Consider the following 19,782-nt stretch of genomic DNA (forward strand, 5'->3'; position numbering starts at 1 on the left):
ATGAAACTAAAAATTTGTAGAATGTAAATTAAACCTTCCAGTCACAACTTATATATTGGTCTCAGTTTTTCATCTTGTTAGTATCTTGGGGTTTGTTGGGTAGGAGCTCATAGGTATCTTACATTTCATGAAGCTAAAGATATTGAATGCTCATTTAAATTAGGCTTATTTCAATTACACTTATAGAGTACCAACTATTGGGTACACATCAATGCCATATGCATTATTTGACAATTATTACTGAAATTCTTCTCCCTATACAGGTGTGAAGGCAGGCGCTGGTCTGTTGCCTCTTTGCCATCCTCAGGCTATGGAACTACGCCAGGGAGCTCCAGTGTTTCAGTAAGTTTACTGCCGTGCTTAGGAATCCTACAATTTGTGTTTCTTCATCTTTTCATAATCTATAGATGTCTGCTTGTCATGTGTGGTAAAAATATATGATCTTATAGATCCACACCTTTAAAGACATGCACTTTTCATTACACCTTTTCAGTACATGGCATGGTTTTTTGTAGCCTGTTTATTTTGCTTTGCTTATGTTGGTTTATTTTGATAAATCTTGTAGCTTGCTATTGTTAACAAGTGTGTCCTCAGAATGGAGCTACAAATTTCTCTGCTTGCTTTTTTTTTTTTTAGGATAGTCGATCTAGATTTGATCAATTTATTCGACAGAGGGAACGAAGGATGAGATCCGTAAGTGACTTTGCAGTTTTCCTAGGGAGGGTGTTAGATTTGTTTCACCCGAAAATTGCATTACATACTATTCTGGCTCTCTTTTTCATTCCTTTTTATTGAAACTACAATCAAGCACAGTTACGTAGAATGCTTAGGTCTCTAGTTCTCACTTTATGAGAATTATTGAGATTCATTATTAGCTATGTCATAAGTTGATTCATATAACCTAGAACTTAATATTCTTTGGCAACGTAGATGAATATGTATTGCATTTTGTATGGATTTCAGGGTGTGCATGCTCTGCAGCTACAGAAGCTAATACAGATGTATTTTTCAACAGTTGGAGGCTCAACGAATTTTATAACCCATCTAACTTTTATGCCTTTTTTTTTCCAGTCTCAATGCTCTTCTCAAGAACGCCTCCACCAGCTGCCTAATCTCCCCACAAAGGAAGAACTTCAGATGCTTACGAGACATTTTTCAAACGAGACTCATCACAGCTGTGTTCTTGATGACTGCAGTCCAAGGTCACCACTAAGCCGTCCACGATCTCGTAGTCTAAGGTCAGTCAATAATCATCATGATTTGTTACTCTTCTATAGGTTGACAGTTTCCATGAGTTTTTAAATTTAATTCCATCATAATCGCCTATTCTTTTTTTTTTTTATGTTGTAGCTCCCCAAGCCGCTCTCCTGTAATGGACACAGATATTGTTGTTATGAACACTATGTACAAAGAGAGATTTCCTAAGGTGTGCTCTTATTTTCAATTTTCTCTTATCTATTTCAAATTTTAAACTTAACATATTGTGTAACTGGCTTCGATTTATTGCATTGTTCATAATATAGGCCACTCAACAAATGGAGGAACGCCTGAAAGCTTTTATAAATGAGACAAAAGTAACTGAAGGTGATTGTGATCTTCACCTAAAGGATTTGCCAATCTTACGCTTTGTGCTCCATCAAATTGTAGAAATGGCTAGAGATTGTCTTCAAAAATCAGAAGAGAAACTTATTTCAAGCCGCTATTTTTATGACATGTCAGAGAATCTTGAGAGACTTCACAGTGAAGTAAGTGTTGAGGTTTTGGAGCATCTTCCACCAATGTTTTGTTCTATTTAATTGATACTATTCTTTTCCCCTATGTGTAGACAAAAGAAAAATCTATTGAAGCATCAGCCCGAGTTGGAACTGTGGTTCGAAGACTTCTCTTAATAATATCACGACCTGCTCGACTTCTTGAATGTTTGGAATTTGATCCAGAAGAATTCTATCATATGCTGGAGGAGGCTGAAGGGCAAGCAAAACTTGCACATCAGGGTATTAAAGCTGATATCCCTCAATACATCCTCAGCAAGCTGGGAATGACCAAAAATTCAAGTGCAGGTAAGCACTGTAAACTTTTATTTTATGAAATAGGCAGGCAGAACAATTCCATGCCCATTACATTGTATGATGTATATTCTTTAATTTCCAGAATTGGATGCAGATCTCAGTTCCATAAATGTTTCTCCTCCTTCCCCGCCTCCTGTGTGCTCCTCAGCAGTTGCAGCTGTTGCTACAACTACTGAGAAAGGACGTGGAATTTTACACCGTGGCAGCAAGAAGGAATTTAAGGTACAGTGCTCTCACTAATGGTATTGACATCTTTATACTGGTACTGTTGTATCTTTGTAGTATCTATAAATACATTTTGTATTCATAATGTCCGAACAGAATCCAGCAGAAGAAGACTTTGAAGTGATAAAGTTGATCTCAAACGGTGCCTATGGGGCAGTTTATTTAGTTCGTGTAAAAGAGACCCGCCAGCGTGTGGCTATGAAAAAGATCTCAAAAAATAATTTGATGCTTAGAAATCAAGTTGATCAGGTTTTCACAGAAAGGGATATCATGAGTTTCACAGATAATCCTTTCGTTGTTAGTATGTACTGCAGTTTTGAAACAAAAGTAGGTTTCCATACCCTTTCGTGCTTAATATTTCTATTTAATGCTACTATCTTGTACATGGTGTGATTTTTTATTTATTTTTGTGTTTAGAAACATCTCTGCCTTGTGATGGAGTATGTTGAAGGCGGGGACTGTGCAGCTTTATTGAAGACCATTGGTCCCCTACCTTCAGATATGGCCCGGTTTTACTTTGCAGAAACTGTTCTAGCTGTGGAGTACTTGCACAGTTATGGGATAGTTCATCGTGATCTTAAACCTGACAAGTAAGTTTTTCTTATTCTTGTGAATCATACCTTTGTAGTTTTAGATATTTATCATTTCCACAAGCAATCAATCAATTTTCTATTCCAGTTTACTCATCACAGCACTTGGCCATATCAAGCTCACTGACTTTGGTCTCAGCAAGATGGGACTAATGTCGTGTATGTTCATTTTTGGCATTCTCTTCTTGTCATAGGTGTCATTTGAAAAATGATAATATGTATACAATTTCCTAACTCACTTTTTATTTCTTATAGTGACAACTAATCTTTATGAAGGGTATCTGGACCGAGAAACTAGGCAATTTTCAGATAAGCAAGTTACTGGTACACCTGAGTACATTGCACCTGAGGTGATTCTGAGGTAGGATTATTTCCTTGATAGCTTGTTATATTTTTATTATTAAGTTATCTATCCAGTTTTCAATGTATTTCTGATTTATACCAGGCAAGGCTATGGAAAACCAGTTGACTGGTGGTCGATGGGAATTATTCTATATGAATTTCTGATAGGATGTGTTCCCTTTTTCGGCGAAACTCCTGAAGAACTCTTTGCTCACACCGTAAATGGTATGACAAATTCAAGAAATTCCTATAAATTTTCCTCATTTAAAAAACTGTTGTTTTCTTATTTGATTATTCTCTTTCCTAGATGATATTGAATGGCCAGATGAGAAAGAGTGGCCTGTGCAGTTGGAATCAAAGGACTTGATAACCCAGCTACTGCAGCACAATCCTATGATTCGACTTGGTACAGGTGGTGCCCAAGAAGTCAAAGATCATCCTTATTTCTGTGGTTTGGATTGGACGAGTTTGCTCCGTCAAAAAGCTGAATTTGTTCCTCAATTAGATGATGAGGAAGATACTAGTTACTTTGATAGTGAGTAAATAACTGTTATTCTCGAAATCTCAAGAAATGGCTTGTTGGTTCTTGCCTTGTGCTACAGAGACTTTGTTTTGCAGCTCGCATGGACCGATATAAACATGATATGGGAGAAGACACCGATGATACTGATGAATCAATGCTGTTTGGTTCCTTTTCCTCTATCTCTCCTCGCTTCCACAAAGTTCACAGCACCGAAGATCGGCGAGTGCCACAAACGTCAGCCTCCCCTGCTGCTATGTTTCGGGAAACTACTCCCCCTTCTGCCAGAGGAGCTCAGTCGCAGTCCACAATTACTGAATCACCCAAGACTTCAAAATCTGCTTGTTCTGGGGTATCAAATATTTCACCTTTGGCTCAAGATTCTGGCAACTCAGAATCATCTTCATCTAATGTTGGAAGCAGTATGGAGCTTGATGAGAGCAAGGAATTGTCAGAGTCCCGTGTGGAGCCAGCTAGTTTGACTCATCACCACTCTCTCAGTACCCCCGAGTCTTCTCAGACAGAAAGCGATGACGTGTCACCTCAAGTGCAAAGAAAAAGACGTTTGCATACCCGGGATTCTCTCCCTCGATTTTCAATTTCCATTGAAGATGAGAAGCATATGTAAGTGTGACTTATATGTTGTGCACTGATACATTTTCATTAGTATTCTAAAGATGTTCACTTTACCATGAGTTCAATTGTTTCCCTTCCAGGATAAGTGTACCTGTCCTCAAAGGACTAGATGGGTCTGCATTTGTTCCAATGGAAGAGCGGTCACCGAAGAGCACCATCCGAGTAGGACCTAGTTTGCCATCAACATCTACCAGCAACAATGAAAGTTCTCCGGTCTCTTCCATTAAAGCTCGTGGAAGACCTGTGATAAAGAGTGCATCAGCAAGTGGTCTTTCTCTTATGATACCGTCTAGCTTGTATTTGGGTAAGTTTATTTTCTCTGTTCAAAGAGTGGAAGACGGCACAGGAGGTTAATCTGCGACTCTCTTTAATTAATACTGTTCCAATTTGCAGCCGATGACTCGCCCCAGTCGATGCCGTCCCCGGGCGGCTCAAGCACTGCCAGCTCCCGAGACACGTCACCCTGCCGCGAGCTGTCGCCCCTCGTGACCAGCCTCAAGCCTCCGATCATCATCAAGCGAGGGGCGAGAGGATTTGGGTTCACTGTCAACACGATCCGCGTGTATTACGGCGACACCAACTACTACACCATGCATCACCTCGTTATGGTATGTCGCACTTGCCGCACCTGATTTGCCTATTGAGAGAGTCTATAGTACACAGTACTCGAACTTCATGAACTTCGGTTGGATTTCATGCTTTAAATTCAAGTGGATACATGATTGCACGCACGCAAGTCCTTTGGTCTTGTCCCGGCTGTCCATTTTCTTCATTGCCCCCTTGTTCTCTCCCGCAGGCCGTGGACGAGGGCAGCCCCGCGTTCGAGGCGGGCCTGAGCCCGGGCGACCTCATCACGCACATCAACGGCGAGCCCGTGCAGGGCCTGTTCCACACGCAGGTGCTGCACCTGCTGCTGAGCGGCGGCGACCACGTGACGCTGCGCTCCACGCCGCTGGAGAACACGTCCATCAAGGCGGGCGGGCACCGGCGCGAGCCCGGCCAGAGCAAGCTGGCGCGTCGCAGCCTGAACCGCCAGCGGCGCCAGAAGCGCGACCTGATCGACAAGCGGCGCAAGCCGTCGCTGTTCAAGCGCATCAGCAACAAGCGCGCCAGCGTGGACCTGGCGCAGCCGCTCAGCATCTCGAGCCCCGTGCCCGTGGCGACTTGCCCGCCGCCCAGCCGGTCGCAGCCGTGGCCGCTGCCGCTGGCCGCGCAGGACACGTCCCCGCTGGCCGCGGTCGTGGCGGGCGCGAGCCGCGTCAAGCCGCTGCGCTCTCCGTCCGCCAACCGCGTGTCGTTCCCGCCGGCCGAGCCGCTCACGCCGCAGCCCTACTCGCCCAACACGTCGTCCAGCTCATCGGGGTCCTCGGCGGCGAGCAGCCCCGCGGCCACCACGCCGCACTACCAGCGGCCCTCCACACTGCACGGCCTCAAGCACAAGCTGCACAGCGCGGCCAAGAGCATCCACTCGCCCTCTGGCCGGCGCAAGTCGGTCGGCCACATCCCGCTGTCGCCGCTCGCGCGCACGCCGTCGCCCTCGCCGCTGCCATCCTCGCCCACCAGGTCGCCGTCGCCGCTTGCCTTCCCCGCCGTGCACCAGCCCGGCAGCTCCAACACGACCCAGTCCTACAGCCCCGGGTCGTCGCTGTCCACGCCTGGCGCCTGCAGCAAGAAGGGTTTCGCGAGGCCCAAGAGTGCCGAGCCCGGCAGCCCGCTGCTGCGGCGAGCGCTGTCCCCAGACCGCCTGCACCCCAGGAGCGCCGAGAACAAGAGCAAGTCCGGCGCGCCGTCCATCTCGCCGCTCTGCAACAACCCGGCGCCCAAGGTGAGTGTCGCCGCCTGCTCCAGCTCCGCCCCGGGCTCCACCGTCACCTCGCGCTCGCCGCTCTCCAAAGCGTCGTCGCTTGACAAGGGCCTCAAGACGAAACCGCCGGAGCATCCTCTGTCTATGAGGCAGGACTCTGGTGACGACTTGTCTGGCATCCGGAGTCTGCCCAAGGAGGACTCGGAGCAGACTCAGGACGGGAGTCACATGACGGTCAAGGGGATTCTTCCCATCGATGGCCGTAATCCTCTTCCTCTGCCAAGAATCGCCGAAGAGAAAGACTCTCCTCCAGGGAGTAGGGAGGAGGTCTTGAGAGAACTTGTCCCTTCTCTTCCGCCCCCACCGCCACCAACAACGCCATGTACTCCTAGTACTCCGTATTTCCCGTTTATACCACATCTGAAATCTGTGATAAAAGAAGAGGAGCCTCACAAAAAGAAGGAAGGTTGTGATAAAAAGAGTAGAGAGGCTGATAAGGGCAGTGGTGCCTCCTCTTCAAAAGCAAAAGATAAACCATAAAGTTGTATCAATTGCCGAAAATATTAGAACCTATATTAGAGGGCACTGTGTGCTCTGAGAAAAAAGCGAAGTTAACCTTGTTAGAGGCTATGAAGCTAAAGCTTGTAGCTATGTTCCCCTATGGAAAATGTTGTTCGTTATCCAGCAAGTATTGAAGTGTGTTAATTTTTACTTATTTCTGCAACTTTACAGTTCTATGCAATTATCTTTGTGTAGGATTTGTTTTTGTTTTTTAAGATTTGCCATTTTATGAAGTTAAACTTCTGAGCGCAGTTGAAATCTTACTCTCTGCTCCTCCTACCAGAAAAGACAATGTATGTAAATTTTATACTGTCTTTTTTCCCCTTTTACAACATTAACTGTAATTGTTATGATTTGATGATGATTTGCTCTATCAGTGGAGATCAGTGAAATGATGCTGAACTAGTCAAAAAAAGACAACCTTTACCTCGCCATGCACAATACATATTAGCTTTGGAATATTGGCATAATATTCAGTTATTTTTGGTTGTGTTACTCATGTGTTGGTACATCAATTTTTCATTCATCACTCACATTTCATTTATTTATTTTCTTTCGTGTGTTCAGCCACAGTTGAGGTCATTAAGTGGTTATATTTAATAAATCTATCCTTCTTTGTGAGAAGAATTAGGTACAGAGGTTTTAGTGTAATAATACAAATTATTCGCATTCAAAATTTTTAGAAAAAATATTTCGTCCAATATTCTTACTATCAATATCGTGGTAACTAAATCTGACTGGTATTATATAATGCTATATGCTCACTTGATCTGGGGGTTTCGTTATTGGTGATGAATTGCACTTGTTCCATTTTGAATTTTGGGGTAATTATTTTGCAACATAGTTGAATGTCTTACGTTTTAGTAGATGTGTTAATTGTATACCTGAATATTGTACCGTTTATTTTACCATGTTGTTTTTAAGTGCACAAGTCATCCATGTACAAAATTGTGTTAATTTGTTTAGTAACTGTGTAGATGGTTAAATGTGTTAATGGAACTTGTTTCAATGTTTCTTTAAAGGTGCATTGCGTGTAAACTCAGGTTGAGTGTATGATTGTGGTCTTCTACCAATTGGGTTAGTTTGTTCTAGAAACTGTTCAGTTCTCTTTTATTTTGGGGTTTCTGTTATCACTTCTACATGACTTATCAAAAATATGTAGAAAGGATTAGTGGTGCTAGATGTACCAAGTACTCATACCTAGAGTCCCTGTCAAAAAGCAGTCAGTGTGCAAATTGTAATAGAAGCCTCTGCGCTTACAAGCAATTAAATGTGGGCCATGGTAGTTACATTATTAGCAGTTTAAAATGAAGGAAAGCCCGGTGAAAAAGACAAACTAAAATTGCTTCAGTAAGCATGAACTAGTTCCGTTAGATGGTTAGACCATGCTTGCATTGTGTTAACTACACAATATCTTATATTTGTGTGAAAAGTCTTTAGGACGGCCTGGTAGACATCTGTGAATGTTTTCTACCTTCAGTTTCAAGCTTGGTTTTAAATGTCATTAACATCATCGAAAAAATGTGTTTCAAGTTCAGTGATATACCTAGCAGTAATGTGTAGTGCCATTTTATTGATGTATGGCATGGTGCGTGATTTTTACCTGGCCCCTTTTTCATTTCCATTAAAAAAACTTTGGTTTGAAATTCTTGTACCCTTCTACAACATATAAGCTGTAAGGTAATGAAAAGGTGCCATAAGTCATGCAATTTTTTTTTTTTTCACTCTATGTGTGATCAAATTTTTTTCTACAGTGGTTGACTGGTTCTTAAAAGGCCCCTTCATGTAAGACAGGTTCTTAAAAGGCCCCTTCATGTAAGACAGAGATGATCTGTTTGCAAATGTATGAATTGATTTTAGACTGAATTATTTATTACATCTAGTCAAAGACTAGATTTTCTTTTGTCTAGTTTTCTGCCTTTTAAGCTTTTGTGATCTATCTTCAATTATTGTGATTGTGAAAAAAAACACATCTCACCTGCTTCAACTTTTAATGAACTATCTCATGTGTCATTTAACAGCCATAAAATTGTTGTAAAATTATGGTGATTGAATGCGAATGATATTGACTGATGTTAGATCTGTGAAGTCACGTGATTCGAGTTCTCAACTAGTACAACTGTTTGTATTTGGTGTGATATGATGACACAGGCTGCACATCATAGAGTGATGGGTTTTAGTTGTTTGATTGCCTGCTTAATCAGGTAGTAGGTGAATTAGCAAACCTTTATCTGTTTATTTCTGACCATGTGTTTTTGGCTCCAATTAAAATTTCCAAAAATATTAATTTAACTTTGTACAGTTCTTTCTGTTTCTTTTTTGTAAAATTCATTGCAACAGACTTCTGTTGTGAATTGAGTGAGAAGTTGTGTAACCAAATGTACATATTGGTAACGTATCTTCAAATGTCTTAACACATTATTTAAATGGAAATTCCATCTCTGTTTGCTGTTTGTTGAGGCTTAGAGCTCTCCTTAAATCATCCACCTATATTTTTTTATATGTATACTTATTTTAATGTTTTGTGTTCTTCCACAATAAGAATTTAGAGCTACTTCCATGTTGCCATTCAATACTGAAAATAATCATAGTATTACTATTTGCATCTTTCAACACTCTAGCAGTAAAAAGTATGTAAGAAGAGTTCTCCCCAACCTCACCTAAGTATTATTCTGTAACTTGGATTAACATTGTTCCATTCATAACAATAAATGAATTACTCCTCTCTGTTTTAATTCTGCTTTGACGTTTTGCCTGTTGTAATGAAATGAATGAAATGAAATGACAGAAATCAACCTTTCTCAAAATTTAGTACTGAAATATGTGAATTTTATATGCTCCACTAGGAGGAGAGATATTGCAACAACTAGCGCTAGGCGACAAGGTGCAGTGCGCCGTTTGGTCAAGCCCCTGCAGACTAGGCACGCCTGTGCGCCTGGAGGAGGTCGTGAGGCTGAGGACCTAGCCCCCCACCCCTTTGCGCTAGCCTTGCGGGCTGCAGGACCTCGAGTCCTGCACAGCGGCGGGGAGGGCCAACAAGTCCCGGTCGTCCTGTTCCGTCGGTGCGGAGGCGGTGCCTTGCCGTTGGCCGGTTAGGGGCGGTACGCGACGGGCAGTGGAGGGGGCCTGCCTCCTGCCCTGCCGTCTCGTCTGAAAAGAAAGGCTGCGCTGGAAGTCCTCCTGGGCCTGGCTTGGCTTTTGCGCTGGCGGCGCTCCGTCGAGTAGAGGCGTTGGTGCAGGCTGCCAGCCTGACGAGTCGAGCGCGCGGCGGGGGCGAGCCGGGCCGAGCCGCGAGCCGCGGGGCCGAGCCGGGCGCGGCCGCAGGACCGAGCCGAGCCGAGCCGCGCTAGCCGGGCCGGGCCGGGAGGAGGAGGACCTGCCTCCCGCCCCTGCCGCGCCTCCTCACTCGCACTCGGCTCGGCTCGACTCGACTCACTCGGTTCAGTCGACTGCGATGTACCGCTGTAAGCACACCTGTTGCCGACGGAGGCGCGGCTAGCCCGGCTAGCCGCAGCTGTCTGTCCTGTCCGAACCAAAGCCTGCAGCGCGCGGCCAGCCCGCCTCCTCCGGCCCAGGTGAGTGCGTGGATCAGCTCCAGGAGCAGCTCTAGGAGCTGGCCAACCTCCCGGTGGCAGGTGACCTGAGGGTGACGGGTGACGCGACCGCAGACAGCATGTGCGTGCTGCCCCAGCCCGGCGGTGCCCCGCCTCCCCGTGCCGCGCGCCGCGCGGGCCCAGCCCGCCCGGCCAGACGTGCCGGCCAGGTGCCGAGCGGAGGCCGTGTTGTATCCTTGCAACCGTGCTCAGCCCGCTCAGCCGCTGTACCAGCATGGCTGCCGTAGGCTGCCGGCCCCGCCGCGGCGCTCGCACACCTGCCCAGCATCCACGGCGTCCTTCGCCTTGTGCCGGCGCGGCCGCTGTTCCGCGGCTCCGCGGCTCACACCTCCGATTTTCATACTTTCTACTCGGCCGAGCTACCTCCGGCTAGAGCGGCGGCGCGGCCCACCCGGCCTGTCCTCCTGGCCAGGCCGCCCACGTCTCCGCCGGCGCGCCCCGCCTAGTCAGCCGGTGCCAGCGGAGGGGTCCTCCTGCCTGCTCGGGCCGGTCGTGCCCAGGATGATCTACAACTGCCCCCCCCCCCCCCCTCCTCCCCTGCGCCCGGGGGTCCCGCAGCGATCACGCATGATTGGATATTGGGCAGAGCGGGCGGGCGGCCGGCGCACGCAGCGGACTCGACATTCCGGCGGAAGCTGTGGGGACGAATCATTAACAGGTGGTCGCCAACCTCGCGGGCCGGGCAGCCGCGCCCCGCCGCCGCGCAAAGAAAGTGACTAGAGCCAAGGCCGCCCCGCCCCGCCCTCCGCACCACGCAGCGCGGCGCGAGCGCGGCGGCACCTGGAGGAGTTCGCTGGAGAACGAGAAGACCCCCGGCCGCGCGTGGGCGGCCTCCATGGCGCCGACCGCTGCCGTCGGGAGGGACTGTCACGCAGGACCGCAAAGTCCGCAGTGGACCATCCTCCTCCCGCCCGTGCAAGGATCAGACTGCGGGACAGAAGTTCGGCAACGCTGCCGCACCTGTGCGTTGTCTTTACCTTGGTGCCCCGCCTCTAGCCCGCGCTCGGCCGGCGCCAATGTTTGAACGCGCCGGCGCCGCTGCGCTGCGGTCCCCTGGGGCCGGGCGGCCCGGGCCTTCCCTGCCCTTCCCCTTTCGCTGACATTTGACGGCGCGGGGTCGGTATCGGGTAGAGTCCTGCGGGGGCGGCGGGGGCTGCAGGGGCTTTACTATCTGGCGCTATGGCCCTGCTGGCGAAATTGCCGGCGGCGGTTCGCTGGCGGTGGAGGGGGTGACGTCGTCTGCTTCACATGGCGAGAGTAGAGCGGCGCCCGATAGGCACACGACGCGCCGCGGCACACCTGACGTCACGGCGCCGCCCCGCCCCGCGGCCCGGCACTAAGAGCACCGCGCAAAAAGAGACGACGGGTTAAAGGTGAGGACAACTGACATCAGTTCTTCTTGCCTCGGCCGAATGTTCTGCTGTGGCGGTAGCGGCCCTACATGTCACGCCCGCCGCCGCTGGCACGCCTCGCCACACCAGTGGGCCGCCACGCCCCGGTGTTTTTAATCGCTATCGCCGCGAGCCATCGGCGCGTAGTCGCGGTGTCGCTCGCGGGGCGCTATCACTCGTCACGGCTTGTCACGGGCAAGCGCCGCCGCGCCGTGACGCCCGCGTGACAGCCGACGAGTCCCGGTGGGGCAGGAGCGGGCAGGAGAAGGGGCCGCCGGGGCGCGAATCGCCCGATATGCCGCCTAATGCTACGCTGGCGGCCGCATTCTTCTCGTGACGGGTCTCTGGTTCCACTCAGTGTAGGTAGCCGGCCGATCACGGCCATCGAGGCCGTGTTTCACTTTCAGCGACATCTAGATTCGTGTCGGGCCGTATCCTTACCCACAACGCCGCCGTCGCGCCGCAAACCAAATCCGTGTGGTCTGTTCTGTCCGGAGATTCTCGGGACGTGTGCATGCACGCTCACGAGCGTGTCTCTTCGGCTCGCGGGCGGGGGAGCCGGCGGTGTCATCTGACCTGGCCACCGCGGCGTCAACAGCCCCGGGGCGTTCCTGGAATGGGCATTCAGCGGCTCAGCTCTTCCAGCCGCGGGCGCGCGGACTCGAGGGGCGTCGTCAGCGGCAGCGCGCGTCAGCCAACCCGGCCCGTCATTCTTTCAAATACGTATCCATCAGAAGCCCTGTAACGGTCCCCATCCCTATCCCAGGGAGGTGTACATATTTTTCGAAAACAAAAACAGGTGAGTATCGTCTGCTCCCGGACCATCACAAGGCCTCCGACCAATCACAGAGGGCCTTTCTGGAGCCGGCCTTCAGAGAGGCCCTCTCTGATTGGGTTGACGCTTTGTGGTGGTCCGGGAGCAGACGACATTCCTTTTGATCTTCTTCGAGAAATACATCGTTGCGTTCAAAAGCGGCTAGTGGGTGCGAGCGCGTCTGGGCAAAGCATCTTCCTCGTACGTGTCGCCCATTTCGGAAGCGTTTTGGATTCGGATCAGGTGGTCCGACTGTTCGTGTGCTCTGCCCTCTGCTTGCCATTCCGTTTCGTCAGGTGTTTGTTGTCAGTCGTCAGTCCCTCCTACGTTTCGTCAGTCGTGCCGCCAGTCGCTGGAGACGGAGAGGGCGAGTCCCTCTGCGAGCAGCAGCAATCGAGGCACTCATCTCCCTTACCCGCTCCTTTTAGGCGACGGAATGACGGAGTTCTGGCTCCGATATCTCAATGTATGGTAGAGACAACACAGCTAGGTGCCCTACAAGTCTGTTTCCCTTGTTTCAGGTGTGAGGTCAAGTAGTGAAAATGGAAGTGGGAGAGAGTAATTTCTTGTTTGTCGCTTGTAACACTGAGTTTTGCGAGAACAACACGGACTTTTCTGTGACGCAGACCTCTAAAGGCGCAGACTGCCTAATCTATGATAATTTTAAATTTCGCCGCGTTCGTCGCGCTGACAAAACAACGTCTACATGGAGGTATCGTACACTGATGAGCTGCAAACATGGCACTGTTTTCGATCGCTGGCGCCGCATCCTAAATATGTTTTGATTCAGGTGTTGCCAGAGACAGTGTGCAGCTCAACTCACAACAGACACTTCCCTATCTAGGATCTTAGGGAGGAGGGGGGAGCACGTTCACGGCGCCCTGACTGACAGAGCCAAGGAGGTTGTTTTGGTGTCCGCGGCCTGCAAGCGGGCGCAGATGGAGGCGTTGGAGAGTAAGCCTGGAAAGATCCTTAAAAGTGAATTTGAGAACCGCGACCATGTTTTGAAATCAGATATGAAGAGAGTGCGTATCACTGTTGCATTGCTCCCGTTGGAGTTGGTCCACACCTCCATCGCTTTTATATCACATTTTACTTTCGTCCAGATTGCAAGGCGAATGTACCGGGTCAAACAGAAGCTCCTGCCGACGCGCCCGCGGCAACCTGACGCGGGACTTGGAGCCGCCCAGCAGTCTGGCGACGAGCTCACCGCGACAGCCTCGCCTGCGACCACATCTAAACCTTGCCCCTCGTCCCGCAGGATGGAGACGGCGTGCCTGCGGCCGCAGGAGCCGTACGGCCCGTGTGACGGCCGGGGCGCGGGCCCGGGGGCGGCGGGGGCGGCGCTCGCCATGAAGCACGCCACGTTCCCGCGGTCCGCGCGCACCGAGAGGGACTCGCCGAGGAAGCCGCCCACGCAGCAGCCCTCGTGCGACTGCTGTCCCTACGGCTACCACATCGACCTGGACTTCGTGCGCTTCTGCGAGCGGCTGGCGGGCGCGGGCGCGGGGTCGCCGACGCACGCCGCCACCAAGGCGCGGCGCCGGGAGCGGCGGCGGCAGCGCCAGTCCATGGACGTGCTGCTGGGGCTGGCGGCGCCGCCAGAGCAGCCGCAGGTCTGGGTCATCGAGCAGACCATGCCCCAGGTCAGTGAGCTGAACGCAGCGGCCGTAAGTTGGTACTACTTCAAGGTTGTGGAGGAAGAAAAGTAGCAGGTAGAACACGTTACCGATTGGAGCTACCCGCCTCTACGTCACGCCAGTACTAGTAAGAGGTAAAGGCTCTACCAATCAAACACCTTTGTGTTCTACCCGCTCTTCTTCCTCCGTTTAGCCGAAATACATTACAACAATCATTCGTGAAATAACCCGCCTGTTCCGATTGCAGATGCCGCCGTCGCCCGTGTCGCTGCCGCCGCACGCGTCCATCCTGGTCCGCGACGCCCTGCAGCGCGCCGTCCGGGACTTCGAGGAGACCCTGGAGCGCTCGACGCCGGCCCCCGTGCCGCTGTCGCCGGCCCCGGCGCCTCCAGTGCCGCCCAGGATACCGCCGCGGCGCTACCAGATCGGTAAGGACGACTCTCCGAATGGAATGCCCCCCGAGGCCGGCCGGACATACTCCGGGCGTGGCCGCGCGCGGAGTATCGCCCCGAGAGCGGCGTCTCGCCGGGTCGGGCCGCGCTGTAGGCTGGGCTGGTATAGTCCGCACGCTGCAACACACGCCGCGGCTGGAGCCCTGGAGCCCCCGGCTGGGGCGGCGCGGAGGATTTGCGAGAGAAGAGCTGCGGAAGTAACGTGGTGGCCCCGCTGCTTCCACCCCATTCGCTCCGGAAGAGTGACACCGCGCGCCGAGCGGCGGGGCGGGGCGGGGCGGCCGATCTGTATCCGCAGCGGAGCCGACATGGCGGGTACAGCTGGACTTCACCGCGTCAAGGAGCCAGATCTTGAGCCCACAGCGGCGATGCCGCGAACGCTGCTCCCCGCACTCCTCCCCAGTTTTTCGTCTGGATCGTCTAGAACAGTCCCCGCGCGCCGTCCCCCTCAACAAGTACTTCATGGACGACCCCTCCCCTGGGGATTACTCACTCAGGACCTAAGTCCTTAGCCTCTGGTCTTACCCTGCGCTTCTCGGAGCTCGACCCTCTTTAAAACCAAGACCCCCCTCGCCATCCCCCTCCCCCTCCTTCAACGTCTCCCATCTCGCAGAAGGGCCGTGCAATATGGAGGAGGAAGACGATGGCCGGCCAGGGTGAGGGCTGAGAGGGAGTGGGGGAGGGAGGGGGCCGGCTCTGATGTATAAGTTACGAGCAGACATCGGCGAGCTGACCAGTCGGCCAGCGACGGCAGCGGAGTTCTATCGAGAGGAATACGTTTATTGAGTTATCGGCGCTCTGGAAACGACGGGTCGATCGTCGGGTGAATACGAGTGAATGCATTGGACGACCGTAAAAGTCGAGGAGTACGCATGGGACGGGGGACACGGGAATGGGAGGGAGCCTGGCCGGGCAACTGACGAGGATGACGACGACCGTGTTCAGTCATTCTTCTTCATCTTCAATGATGGCCGACGACTGTTTCTTCAAAGCAAACTGAAGCCTCATGTTGAGGTGTACGCACTATGGCGTCGGTCCCGACTGCGAGTCGCCTGACCCCCAGCGTGAGGCGCCCGAGCAGCGGCGATAGGCCAGCCCGCCGGGCGCGCCTGTCGTGCGGCACGGCCTACCTGCGCGACCGAGGACACGGCGGTGTCCTTCAGAGGTGTCTTCGCGGGGCCCTGCTTCTTGACCGGCAGGGCACTTAGCTGGTTGTTCCATTTCTGTCGCCCCCTTTGTCTGCCTTGTCCATCCGAGGGCCGAGAGGGTTGTTCCAGATCTGCCAACGTCGCAGCGCGATGGCGCCGCCGTCCGTTGTGTTTGTCACATTGACGCGCCGAGCCGAGCCGGAGGCCCAGCGCGGCTAATCCTGCAATCAGGCCGCGACTCCACGGGGGTCACATGCGGCCGTACAGGGCTGCGATTTATTGATGACCGCTGTCCGTCTGGCCTCTGCTGCCTCCCGGCCGTTGGAGTCCTTCCCCTCCGCCTTGCCTAGCGCCTTGCGTCCCGACGACGGTCGGTGGTCCAGGCAGGCACCCCTTGGATTGCCCTGCCCGGCCGCCTGGCCCTCGGCCTGGCCGTCATCCACCTCGCTCACCTCATTGGGCCCCACTAGTGCCCCACCTCCCCGGCTCCCCCGGCGCCACCTATCACCCCAGATTTGGAGTAAACAGCCTGGCCGCCCGCCCCGCCGCTCAGGCCCGGGCCACCCTCATCAGATCAGCACGCGATTACGCTGGGATCGCCAAACCACCCCCTCTGCTTGCACCCCCCCCCCCCACCACCCTCCCTCTGGCGCCCCAGCGACTCGGTGACGGCGTGTGATCGGCACAAAGGAATTGCCCATAAGACGCCACTCTTGCGGGAACAGTAATGGAATCCCTCAGAGTGGCGGGGCGGGGCGGGGCGGGGCGGGGCGGTTCGGAGCGTTGCGGGGCGGGGCGCTCCTCTATCCGAGGCGGACCTACCTCTCAGCGCTGTTGGTTCCTTTCCTCGCCGTACTCTTGATCGTTCGACTGGCGTGGAGTCTGCAGTCCGGGAGTAAAGAGGTCTTCTTCCACCCCCTCAGGAGAGAGGTGCAGTGAAACCTTGATGACTGTCGTGTGCGAGAGAGTGCGTCTCACGTGGGCTGCCCACGCCGGCACCGTTTCAACTCGCGTATGTACTTCACTCGGCTCCCTCTCTCCTCCCGCTCCCAATTAAAGCACCGGTCTTTTGTCATTTATTTTTCATCCCTTGCAAAACATCCAGTAATTAATGTTTCTCGCGGCAGGAACACAGGAACCGCGGCGAAGGGATTTCACTGCCGTCGGTGAATGCGTGAAAAAGGCCCGGGAAACAAAGGTCGGCGGCGGGAGAAAGCTCAATGGGAGAAGACGGGAGGAGGAGGGGGTTGAAGGGCGGTGCCGGGGCTCCGCAGATTCATCCTAATCCTCAGCTGCACTGCACCGCACTGCTTGGGGAAATCCACGGACCAACAACCAACGCCAAACCACGCCCCGCCAAGGGTCGGGCCCGCCCGGGCCCCGGGCCATGGGGCGCACGTGAAGTGGGCGGGCCAAACAACAAGGGATTGGGCTTGGGAAAGGCTAGGGCAAGTGCGCAACTGGGTTACAGGGCAGGCCCTGGGCGGGCCGCGACGCGGCTCGTCTGTGAAGAATAGGCCGCCGGACCACCGGCTAATGGATGGCCGCCAGAGACGCCCCTGCTCTCCGCCGCGACTCGCCGCAACCCCTTTGCTTCTTACTTGTCTCACTCCAGAAGAACAAGTCAGAGGAAGAGAAGAGCGCCGCTCTTTGTCTAGGAAAGCGCGAGGCAAAGCAAAGCTTGCTTGTCTAGGAGGAGCTCCGATGGTGGATGCTGACCCACACACACACACACACACAGGTGGGGCGCACGGGACGACCAAGACTCCTAATTGCTTTCCGAGACAAGCGCCGAAATTTTAACGTGTTTACGCAGCGCTACCTCACCTCGCACAACACACCTGACGGCGTGCGCTGGGGAAGCACACAGTGGTGGTCGGGGAATGGGGAGGGGGGGGGGCGGCGCTAACTTCAAACACTCGAGACAAACTTGTCGGAACAGCAGAAGGCTCGCCTATCTGCGCGGAGCGTACATAGTACGTACATACCCGCGCGCCAGCGCAGGCGGGGCCGCGTTCGAACCAAGCACGCGTTCGCTTTACTTTCCCGCCCTTTCACACTAAGTTGAGCGTGTTAACCTTCATCGTGGTCGATTTTGGTCGCACTCCTTATTGATTTGGTTACATCACACTCAGCCACTAACTCGGGGCCACATGCGCATTGGAGCGCGTTTGCCTGGTCTGCGCCCGGCCGCGCCGCTGCTGCGAAGCCGCGTGGTCTCGATGTGCGAGGCGCATCTGGCCCTGGCCCGCCCGACCAGGGCGCCCGACCCTCACCGAGTCAGATGCAGTCGAGCTGGCGGTGAGACGGATAAACGAGTTCATCAGATGCCTTTAAAGTGGGGGAGGAGAGGATAGGGGGTCGAAAAGTAATGGCGCTATGGACCACCAGCGTGTTTGAGAGAGGCGGGCGTGTGTGTGTGTGTGCGTGTGCGTGCGCTGTGTCTGTCGTTTGTTTCTAATGAGAGAGAGAGAGAAGGGAGGGGAGGGGGGGTCCCCATCGATTGGTATCAGGTTAGATGGAATGAATGGGTCCTTGAGCGTCAGCGGCGCCGCGGGGGAGCGGAGCCGAGCGGAGCACAACACACATGAGAGGGAAAGAGAGAAATGTGGCCGGCAGCCAAACATATCGACTGTCTCTCTCGCGTAATCGCATTGTGGCGATGACCCATGACCGTATCGCTCATCGCCCCGTCTCGCTCCCACTCACTGCGGCGTCGATGAGTGACAACATGGCCACCGGGGAGGGGCGTTGTGATGATGGTGTTTTTGATTCGGAAGCTCGTGGCTCACTGCAGTTGATGGGTACCCGCTCAGCAACGTCGGATAGCGGTAGTGTACTCGGGCCACGCCAAAATGTACGACCATCGTAAAACGTTATTGTACTCTGGAATCCACAAACACGCGATTTAAACGCACCATGTGACACGAACGGTGACTCTACTGTAGACACAGAGTACTCCCACACCACCACCGCCGTACCAAGAGTGGTGGCGTTGTACCCTTGTGCGTGCTGCGCGTAGGTCGAACCTTGTGGCGAGGCACCTGGCTGTTGAATTCCACGTGACGCATCGCCGCGCTCCCGCCCACCTGGCCCCTGGCCCCCCGCTGCGCCCCGGCGGCTGCGCTGCCTGACGGACACCCGATGCCGTGCCCGTGCCGTGGCTCGCGCCGAATTCCAGTCGTATTGAGTATGTCAGTCCATCAGTGTTCCGTCTGGAATCCCATCCGGGTGCGCTACGCTCAGCGCTACGCTCTGCGCTACGCTCTGCGCCGGATTCCAGTCCGGTTCACAGCGCGTCCAGTGCCATTCATTTTTTCCCTCTCCTTTTCTAAATTGGTGACATTCCGCGCCACGTGGTGCTCGCGCTCCCCCCGGCCCGGCGCGGCAGCCCTCATACCCTCAAACCCTCAACCCCCAAAGGGCGGATGATGGATTCCGCGGATTTTTTCTGTTCTCCGTCTGATCATTCTGATCCCATTTCGGTTGACGGTTTCCGGACAATCCATCCCAATGAATGAATGACGGCGAAGAGCTCGTTGCCGAACGGCGTAGCTCTGTTGGGCCGCGAGGGCCTCGAGTGTCCTCCGTTTTTGTTTGGTCGCTCTGCTCTGCTCTAACGCTCATCCCCCTCTTCTTCCCCTCCCGGAGCAACCCTTCCCTTCTACCATTACCTCCACCCTTCTGCACCTTCGTGCAGCTGGAGCGGTGTAAAGAAGTTTTGAGGTGTACAATCTCTCAAAACTTGCGCACTTAGGCCCTTGTGTGCGTGTGACATTATTTCTTATTCTTCTTCCACCCCCTCTCTCGCACTGGCTAATCATTTGCGAGACCCACCCACTTTGCCCCTCCACGCCCCCGCCCCCTTTTTGCTCAGTTCACACTGTAAGTACAATGTAATTCGCTAAACAGCGCACCATGCCCTGCCATTGTGGCACGACCCTTGTACTGTTCAATGGGCTGGGAGAGGTGGGGC

At 53.0% G+C, this 19,782-nt stretch overlaps 2 protein-coding genes across 6 annotated transcripts in view; both read left to right on the forward strand.

Moving 5' to 3' along the window:
* The window catches only part of LOC113206959 (microtubule-associated serine/threonine-protein kinase 3), a 24,640-nt gene extending 15,158 nt beyond the window's left edge, over positions 1–9,482 (forward strand). For 2 of the 5 annotated variants that reach the window (XM_026423269.2, XM_026423270.2), the window contains 17 exons: positions 264–342; positions 637–693; positions 1,072–1,238; positions 1,351–1,426; positions 1,524–1,745; positions 1,826–2,060; positions 2,152–2,291; positions 2,391–2,621; positions 2,712–2,884; positions 2,973–3,043; positions 3,140–3,245; positions 3,330–3,451; positions 3,534–3,761; positions 3,845–4,370; positions 4,463–4,686; positions 4,776–4,990; positions 5,179–9,482. In XM_026423269.2, the coding sequence (XP_026279054.1) occupies positions 264–342; positions 637–693; positions 1,072–1,238; positions 1,351–1,426; positions 1,524–1,745; positions 1,826–2,060; positions 2,152–2,291; positions 2,391–2,621; positions 2,712–2,884; positions 2,973–3,043; positions 3,140–3,245; positions 3,330–3,451; positions 3,534–3,761; positions 3,845–4,370; positions 4,463–4,686; positions 4,776–4,990; positions 5,179–6,726 (4,420 nt within the window). In that variant the 3' untranslated portion in view covers positions 6,727–9,482. The remainder of the gene's footprint in view (positions 1–263; positions 343–636; positions 694–1,071; positions 1,239–1,350; positions 1,427–1,523; positions 1,746–1,825; positions 2,061–2,151; positions 2,292–2,390; positions 2,622–2,711; positions 2,885–2,972; positions 3,044–3,139; positions 3,246–3,329; positions 3,452–3,533; positions 3,762–3,844; positions 4,371–4,462; positions 4,687–4,775; positions 4,991–5,178) is intronic. The other 3 variants (XM_026423271.2, XM_052270680.1, XR_008011517.1) reach the window with 2 other exon arrangements.
* A 639-nt stretch (positions 9,483–10,121) lies between these two features.
* LOC127750120 (uncharacterized) lies at positions 10,122–15,214 on the forward strand. Its single transcript, XM_052270700.1, has 6 exons — positions 10,122–10,322; positions 13,088–13,278; positions 13,357–13,591; positions 13,673–14,212; positions 14,454–14,673; positions 15,156–15,214. Exons 2-6 carry the CDS (start codon positions 13,109–13,111, stop codon positions 15,212–15,214), a joined length of 1,224 nt encoding a protein of 407 aa, XP_052126660.1. The 5' UTR covers positions 10,122–10,322; positions 13,088–13,108.
* The last annotated feature ends 4,568 nt before the right edge of the window (positions 15,215–19,782 follow it).

The sequence above is a fragment of the Frankliniella occidentalis genome, unplaced genomic scaffold (genome assembly GCF_000697945.3).
Source record: "Frankliniella occidentalis isolate FOCC.00 unplaced genomic scaffold, Focc_3.1 Scaffold134, whole genome shotgun sequence".
Classification (NCBI taxonomy): domain Eukaryota; kingdom Metazoa; phylum Arthropoda; class Insecta; order Thysanoptera; family Thripidae; genus Frankliniella; species Frankliniella occidentalis.

What these genes read in the sequence shown, in the direction of transcription:
- LOC127750120 (XM_052270700.1), top strand. Translation starts at nt 13,109, where the DNA reads ATGGAAGTGGGAGAGAGTAATTTCTTGTTTGTCGCTTGTAACACTGAG. An exon ending in TGAAATCAGATATGAAGAGA is followed by an intron (nt 13,592 to 13,672) that starts GTGCGTATCACT and finishes ACTTTCGTCCAG; the next exon opens with ATTGCAAGGCGAATGTACCG. An exon ending in TGGAATGCCCCCCGAGGCCG is followed by an intron (nt 14,674 to 15,155) that starts GCCGGACATACT and finishes TTACTCACTCAG; the next exon opens with GACCTAAGTCCTTAGCCTCT.